Source organism: Sorex fumeus, unplaced genomic scaffold (assembly GCF_029834395.1).
Source record: "Sorex fumeus unplaced genomic scaffold, SorFum_2.1 ptg000065l, whole genome shotgun sequence".
Lineage (NCBI taxonomy): Eukaryota > Metazoa > Chordata > Mammalia > Eulipotyphla > Soricidae > Sorex > Sorex fumeus.
This window is the reverse complement of record NW_026606122.1, coordinates 6,010,274-6,018,910: the sequence shown is the minus strand read 5'-3', so window position 1 is coordinate 6,018,910 and position 8,637 is coordinate 6,010,274. Positions and strand designations below refer to the sequence as shown.

The window sequence follows — 8,637 nt, the reverse complement described above, 5'->3', positions numbered from 1 at the left end:
CAATGTATTAACTGACCCTTTTTATACAAGAAGAAATTTATTCAGAGAAGTGAGTAGCACACTGACTCTGGAGGTCAACAAATTCTCATGGGAACTCTCCCACCCAGAGAGGTCTCTCCATTCATAGCAAAACTTCTGACACTTTGCTTCTGATAAGATGTTTTAGAAATGTCCCACACACCACCTTTCTTGGTCTATTTCCTCTTTTGTAACATCAGCATAGAGTGATACACAATTTACCTTTGTGGGTTCATAGTGAATTAAATAAATTTAAGCTATGGAAAGTGTTCAGACATCATCAGGCATTGTGAGTATTCTCGAAGAATGAACTAGGGTCATTATTATTTTTATGATTTGTCTCATGACAAGGGGCCAGTATTCAAGAAGTGTCCATTGGTACTAAGTATGAGCAAATGCTAACTGCATTAACATCTGGGTTTGTTTCCTTTACGATAAAGCCACTACAACTCTGATACTTCTTCCTTTTCTTCATGGTGTCCAGCACTATTTTCAGCACTGACAAGGATAAATAAATGTTTAAATGAGGGATCATCTAAGTCTGTCACCTTAGATATCCTCCTTCTACCAGTCCTCCTTCACCCCAGATGACCAGATTTAGCTCTAGTATACAGTAGATCTCAGTAAGTGCTGAATGAACAAACACTACAGGAAATCTGTATCTGGGTTTGTCTCAGAGGAATAGGACGGGGGTGGTGTGCGTCTCCAGACAAGCTCTGACTCTAGCTTCTCTTGGCCCCCACCCCAGCTAGAAGCACCCCATAGGCACTTCCTCTGTCCGCCTCCCCAAATCCCCCCTCCCCCCCCAAATTCCCCGCCCTCTACCCACATCTTGGAGTTATTTGTTGTCACTAATTATGGCATTGGAGCTGGATTGTTGAGAGTGGGTGGATGCAGGTGCAAGTGTGGCAGATTGCCAAACGCAGCCGCTCCTCCGCTGCCATTCAAAGCTGGACTGAAGTGAAATGCAAAAGCCTAGAAGCTCCAGGGGGTGGAACATAGAGAGCTTTGGGAAGTGGAGAGATGGATAAACAAACACATTAGCCAATCATAAAGTGCCTGCTAGGGCAAACAGCCAATCAGAAAAACTGTAACACAGAGCTCTGCAGAGCAATGTGCTGAATACAGCTGCGTAGGAATTGGCAAAGCTGGATCATCACCTTTATGCCAGCAAGATTGGGGCCACAATGGAAAATAATGTCAATGAAATTTTGCCTTTGCCATGCCCTTTGCCCCAGAAGGTACCAAAGTCCTACTTCTGTAGAAGAGGTGGATTTATTGATTTATGGGAGGTCAGGGGGTTCAGAATGGAAGAGAGGTATTACAGCGTCTCATCCTCGGGGTCCTTGCAAGTAGGTACGTTTAGACATGGCCGTTTCTCCTCCACTTCCATCTTCCGCCCCTGCAGCATTTCACACTGTGCCTGTGGTCTTCCCCAGAAGGTTATGTTCTTCTTATCCTCACCTTCAACTGCAGTAATGGTGGTCCTGAGGCATTAGAGGTGAATAGATGGAGGAGCTCAGATAAAGAAAGAAGGCATTCAACAAACTCAGTTAAATAATATACATATATATGTATATATGTGTGTATGAGTGTGTACATTCTCTTGAGGGAACTCATGTAATTAGACTTGTATGTCTGCCTCTATTGCTAAAAATGCCTTGGAGTGCTGAGGGCATTTGAGATGTCATGTGATACATGGAGTCAACCCTGGAGGCATGAGTGACTGAATGAATGAATAGGTAAATCCAAGCCAAGGCAGCTGAGAGAGCAGAACAAATGAACACATGAAGGATGAAATAAATTGGAGTATGTCTGAGGAACTGAATGAGTGCTCATTCAGTCCCTCAGAGGTCCAGACTACTGTTTTCCCTCAATAGTGTTTTGGGGGTTTGTTTTGGGGCTATACCTGGCATGCTCAGTGGTTACTCCTAGCTCTGCACTCAGGAATTACTCCTCTCAGTGCTCACACAATCAAATAGGATGCCAGGGATCAAACCCAGATTGGCTGCATACAATGCAAGCATCCTACCGGCTATACTATCTCTGGCCTTTCAATATTTTTTTCTTTGGTTTTTGGGTCATGCTTGTTGGTGCACAGAGCTTTTTTCTGGTTCTCAGATGGGCCCAGGGAATCATATAGGGTACTAAGGATGCAACCCAGATTGGCCTCATCAAGGCAAGTGCCCCACCTGCTGTTCTATATCTCTTTGATTCCATGAATTGATTTTGTTTTTTTCTCCTTTAGGGGGAGCACACCCAGAGATCCTCAGTGTTCTGTTCTCAGGGACCACTCTGGTGAGTCTCAGGGGACCCTATGGGATACCAAGTATCAAACCTAGATGGGCTATGTGCAAGGAAAGCACCCCCCTACCCACTGTACTATCTTATCAGCCCCCTCAATATCTTTTTTTTAAGTTTCTTTAGGGGGCTGGAGTGATAGTTTAGTGGGTAGGGCATTTGCCTTGTATGCAGCCAACTTGGGTTCAATTCCCAGCATCCCCTATGGTCCCCTGAGCACCACTAGGAGTAACTCCTGAGTGCAGAGCCAGGAATAGACCCCCAAGAATGAACAGGTGTGACCCAAAAAACCAAAATAAATAAAAATAAAAGCTTTTTTAGTTTTTCTTTTCTTCCTGTATCTGGGAAACCTCCTACTTGGCAAGGCAGGTAGCTTAGCTCAGTGGTAACAACCGTGGGTGGGAGTAGCTGATTCTGCTCCCCAATTGCTCACATATCAATACCAAGCACCCTTCCCAGGCACAGTGGCCCCTTACTCACGTGAATTTAGGGAGCAAAGCTGAGCAGATGCGCTTCCGGCTGCGGATGGGATTGGGTCCACAAGGGGGTATGCACAAACCCCAAGTACTCCATTCCAACCACGAGCCTTTCACTGCAAAGAGGGAAGGCAGGGGTTAAATCAGCATTAGAGGTCTCAGTGGATAGAGGGGAATGGGAGAGGGAATGAGGCTACAGGGATATGAAATCTAGGGTGGAGTAAGAAATTGTTATTGCATGGGTCAGCCCACCCTCACAGCAGTTATTTTTTGAAGAGGGGGGTCACACCTGGTAGTGTTCAGGGCTTACTCCTGGCTCTGTGCTCAGAGATCACTCTTGGTGGGCTTGGGGGACCATCTGGCATGCTAGGGATTGAACCAAGATTGGCAGCAAGCAAGGCAAATGCTCTACCCACTGTACTATGATTCCATCCCCCTTCATAGCAGTTTTGGTGAGTACTCACATTCACAGTTCTGGATATTGTAGCAGTTCCGGATATTCTGCTGCATCCCCACACATCTCCGACCATCAAACTTGCGGCCCTTGCAGCTCCTTGAGCGTATTTGCTGGCCCTGGATTTCCTGACAGTTGATGATGATGTTTGTGCCTGGTCGGTTACAGGTGCTCCACTGCCCCCAGGGCCCCCATTCTCCATCCACTGCAGGGACAGGAAAAAAAAGGAGTTTACACTACAGCAGAGGAAACAATGCAGGCTGGAGGAGGAAGTGGAGGGGTAATCAAATATGGGAATGGGGACCAGAAGAGGAAAACCTAGATCTTAGGGACAGGGATAGAGGATTTAAGAGGCAGGAAGGAGGTGACTGGAGAAATAGTAGAGTGAATAGGGTACAGAGATGCAACTGACCCAGGTTTGGTACCCAGAACCCCATATGTATAATATATAATAAATATATATAATAAAATAATATATAATAGTATGTTCTATTATATATACATATGGTTTCAGTTTGGGGCCATACCTGGAGATGTTCAGGGGCTATTCTGGCTCTTCACTCAGAAAATACTCTTGGCAGTGCTCAAGGGACCATATGGGATGCCATGGATCAAATTCACGTTTGCCACATGCAAGGCAAATGCCCTACCCACTGTACTATCATTCTGACCCCTACATAATTTTTAAAAAGAGGCAGGAAAAAGACATTCATGGCAAGAAGTAAGCATCAAAGAGAAGTAAGGGAGTTGAGGCATGAAAATGAAGGTTCTGGAAGTGCTGACCAGGGCAGGGTATGGCCATGTTGCAGATATGGGTCCGTGTTGCATCACCAGTACATGCAGGGCCTCCATACTGGGGTGAAGGGTGATCACATTTCCGGTTTTCCTGAATCCGGCCTAAACCACAGGTCACAGGGCATGGGCTCATAGAACTCCATGGGCCCCAGCCTCCAGCCACTGCGGAAGAGATGAAAAGAGGTGAAATTCCATGTGAATCCTTCTCCCAACCCCACAACCCTTGGTGCCACACTCTCCACACTCCCATGATTTAAAGCCTCTGGACTTGAAATGGCAGAGTAGAGCACCTGGCCTCGAATCCTGAGCAGTCAGTGGCCTGAACCCTGTATACCTGGACAGGGTGGCAGGCCACGGCATGTCCGCTGTTCATAGACCGGTCCTGGGCAAGGCTCCCCTGGGGGCTGTTTGGAGGGCTCAGGTGCAGAACAGGTGCGGCTTCGTCTCTGCAGAGGTTCCTGTGCTCCCCCGTGGCAGGAGATGGAGCAGGGACTCCAGGGTGTCCAAGCAGCCCAGCCTCCGTGTGCTGCAGTGGGTGAAACAGGCCCAGGTGTGCTTAAGTGCACTGAACCCCTCCACCCATCCTGGCACACCCTTTCACCAGCTCCACCCTACTTGGTGTCCACAATTCCCTGGGGGGCTCTCACTCACTTGGGCACACGTTCTTGGTGTCACAGGCCTCTGACTCCTTTACTCCTCCAGGGCAGTGGCCTCCACACTTGGGGGCAGGGCGGTCACATGTGCGACTACGGGATCGGATTCCTCTGGAGCAGGTGACAGAGCAAGACGTCCAGGGGCCCCAGTTGGACCAACCGCCCATTTCTGTGGGAAAGAAGTGAGAGGAGCAGGATAGAGGTAGGGGTTGCGTGTTTATCCCACGTTAGTGACTCCTGTCCCAATATCTTCTGTTACCCCCTGCTCTACATCAACATTCATCTGGGCTATTGTAGTAGTCTTTACATAGTCATTCCACTTCTCCCTTCATGACATCTGCCCCCTGACCCACTGCAAAAGGGATCTGGTACAGTAGTGTTTCCCAAAGTGCATGCTACTGATTGGACAAAGGGGGTATAGATAGGGTAGCTAAGTGTTCTCAAGCCTCTTGCTTTAAATTTTTTAAAGAATTTATTACAATATTTAATATGCTTGATGCCTTACTTAGTTTTATAAATAAAAGTTCCAAGCCCAAAGGCAATGGTCGGATATAGTGAAAAAGCTCATTGAAATGAACTCTTCGCCAAGAATACTTTATCCGGCTGAACTCTCACTCAAACTCGAAGGAATGGTACACTATTTTCTAGATAAACAGCAGCTCAGGAACTTCATAGATTCAAAACCAAACCTAAAAGAAGGGCTAAAGGGGTTACTATAAAACAAGACAAACCCTACAAGCACAACAGACCCTTACAGAAAGATGGCACAAAACTCCATAACAGTAATCTCTCTCAACGTCAACGGTCTAAATTCACCAATTAAGAGACAGAGTGGCAAAATGGATTCAGAGACAGAACCCAACATTCTGCTGCTTTCAATTTTGACTTCTTGAGACAAGAATCTGAGAGCCTACTCTGACATCTGGCACTGGAATGATTCAGAAGAGCGGTAGTAGCCTCAAATACCAGTAGAGGGCGCTTTATGTTCGTTGACTTAAAGAAGGTAGATTTCCTGGGGGCCGAGAGGCGCTGGGTAATTTTTAAAATTCTTTTTCTGAAAAGAGGACTGCAGGTCAAATAAGTCTGGGAAATCTCTGGGTCAAATAAGTCTGGGAAATATCCTTTGCCACAATCAAAATCACTAAGAGTTAGTGCAGCATCCTTACCATGGCTCCCAAGGATCAGGCCCCTTCTGATCTCACGTCTCCAGCCACGTCAGCCTCCTCCATAGTGCCTCACATTAGGTTCAGTCCCACCCTTGGGTCTTTGCCCTAACTACTCCCAGCGGCCAGGTCAAGGGTACTGCTGGCCCACCCTGCTACTCCTCCTTACCAGGACAGCAGGACTTGTCTTCACAAGCCTGAAGCTGCCACTCAAGAGTCCCAGGCTCCACCTTTTCAGGACACTGGCCACCACGGCCTATGCAGCGCCGATGCCTCAGCTGTGAGCCCTCAGTGCAGCTCACAGAACAGGCAGACCAGGCAGACCACGGTGACCATTGTGGTAATCTGCAGAGAGGAATACACGGTCCCACGCTGGAGGGAGCTGACCAGAATAGAACATGGTTCTCGAGCATGGGGGCAGGCACAAGGGGGAACAGCTGAATCAGTGAGGTGGGGGATGGACTGAGAAGCATGTGGACTCTGGGATCTGCTGGGATTGAAGAAGAGACTGGCAAACAGATAAGTGTTTAATAGATGTTAGTTGCCTTCATTACATGGAACTACTCTTTGAAGACTCCTAAGAACAGAGCCGGGCAGGTAAATATAAGGAGGAGGAGCCCAGAACTGGTGTCAAAAACCCTCTAGGCTGACCACCAGGCCACATGGAAGCAGGCAAGCAGGAAACGCTTAATAAACAGGAGCCATCATCACAGTGAGCTCAGAGATGCTGTCAGAAACAGCATACATCAATCCTCAAGGCCAACACAGGATAATGCAGAATTGATGCGAAGAGTTGATATACCTAGGACCACCAAGCTGCCTTCAAAAATCCTAAAGTGGGGCCTGAGTGATAGTACAGTGGGTAGAGTGTTTGTCTTGCACGTGGCCGACCTGAGTTTGATCCCTGGCACTGCATATGGTCCCCCGAGCATCACCAGGAATAAACAAAACAAAAATCCTAAAGTCCCCTGTTCTGCTTTTTAGGATTGTGTTGCTGGGGGCCACAACCAGTGATGCTCAGGACTCACTACTGGCTCTGAGCTCAGGGCACCATAGGAGTTGCTGGGATCAAATCCAGGCTGCCCACATGCCAAAGTAAATGCCCTACCCACTGTATTGTCTCTTTGGCCCAAACTCCCTATTCTTAAGGTGTATCTAGTACGGGTAAGAAGTTACCCCACTGTTTCCTCTGCTCCCAGTGTAGCTGGTATACCGGAAGAGCTCAATGAATTTGGCCATAACTTGGGTCCTAGACCTGCCCTTTCAATTCCTCACATTTTCCCACCCTCATAATATGTGTCCATATACTAGAAGTACTGAATAGGAGCTGTTAGCACAAGTAGGGTATTTAAGCTGCTTTCAGAAATACCAGCTGCTTTACAGAGCTTGTACCCCATGGTGCTTCTGATGTGCAGGAAGTGAACAGGATATGTAAGCTACCAGGCTTCAGGGGGTATGAGGCAATGTCTGGAGACATTTTTTGGTTGTGACAACAAGTGGGGGAGTTGCTGTCAGTATCAATCAGGAAGCCAGAGATGCTAAAAAATATCTTGTGAGGGGCCAGAGCGATAATACAGAGGGTATGGGACTTGTTTTGCATGCAGCCAAACAGGGTTCTATCCTCAACATCCCATATGGTCCCCGAGGTGCACCAGGAATAATTTCTGAGTGCAGAGCCAAGAATAACACCTGAACATCACCAGGTATGGCCCCAAAAGAAAGCCAAAAGCAGTATCTTTGGGTGTACAGGTCAGTCCCTCACAAGAAAATTAATTGGTGGCTCCCAAATGTCCATAAAGTTGAGGTTGAGCATTCTAAAGCCATAGTCCTGATCAGGGCCTTGCACGCACTCTGCGAAGTTCCGGAGCAAGAAAGTGCCCAGTTCTGGGTTGCCCACCACCCCCTCCACTTCCTAGTCCATTTTGCTTCCCCCATCCTGGGTGCCCCCTGACCTGCATGCCTGACAGAGCTTGCTGCCTGGATTCTGGAATGCATAAGCAGTATTGAGACAGCAGTTTTCAACACTGACACCTCCGCCCAGGAGGTTTTGACACTTGCCGGAGGATTCCTCATACTGGGTGAAGCAGAGCACAGGATCTGAGCCTGGAACAGGACCCGCAGAGGCATAATCAGAGGAGTGCTGGATCCAGGGAACCCTGTGGACCAGCCTGGCCCTCACCTACTCACCTGTGGTCGACAGACTCAGCAGTAGCAGCAGTGGTGGCAGAAGGAATGGAGGGGCCTGCACTTGAGAGAGCATGTTGAACACTGGGTCTCCAAAGTACCAGGGGACTGGCTTTATGAGGTCCAGCCCCTAGTGTCAGCATGGAAAGAGGAACTAGTGGGGAGGAAAAACGCAAAAGGAACTGGGAGGGCAAAGAGCAGCAGAGGGAGAGGAGGGTAACCCCGGGTTTCTTCAGCTCCTACTTCAGCTGCTGAGACTTCTCCACTCCTCTTCCCTCTTGATTTCCTGCTTTACCCTTGGTGCTGATTTGTTTGTCCCCAGCACCCCACTACTGGCCTAGCAAGCCTTTGGCACGCAGTCACAGCTCTTGAACTTACATCGCAGAGGGTGAATAGAGAAGAGGTGTTTGGAGCAGGACAAACTTCTGAGCTGCCTGACTTTGGGCAAGTTGCCTGAGCCAGTCTGTGCCTCAGTTTCTCCAGATGTAAAATGGATACTCTCGAGTAACAACAGGAGCGGCTCCCTGGGAACTATGGAACTGGGGTAAAATGAGTGTGATGTACTGAGTGTCCCTTCTCAGGGTTATTGCTTC

General features: G+C 48.1%; 1 protein-coding gene across 1 annotated transcript; it reads right to left on the bottom strand.

The window, feature by feature from the left end:
• Positions 1–848: 848 nt before the first annotated feature.
• Positions 849–8,149, bottom strand: CFP (complement factor properdin). Its single transcript, XM_056128681.1, has 9 exons — positions 8,048–8,149; positions 7,813–7,963; positions 6,030–6,205; positions 4,696–4,866; positions 4,379–4,570; positions 4,033–4,206; positions 3,260–3,454; positions 2,800–2,911; positions 849–1,505 (listed from the first exon to the last, which is right to left on the bottom strand). Exons 1-9 carry the CDS (start codon positions 8,118–8,120, stop codon positions 1,340–1,342), a joined length of 1,410 nt encoding a protein of 469 aa, XP_055984656.1. The 5' UTR covers positions 8,121–8,149; the 3' UTR covers positions 849–1,339.
• Between the last annotated feature and the right edge of the window lie 488 nt (positions 8,150–8,637).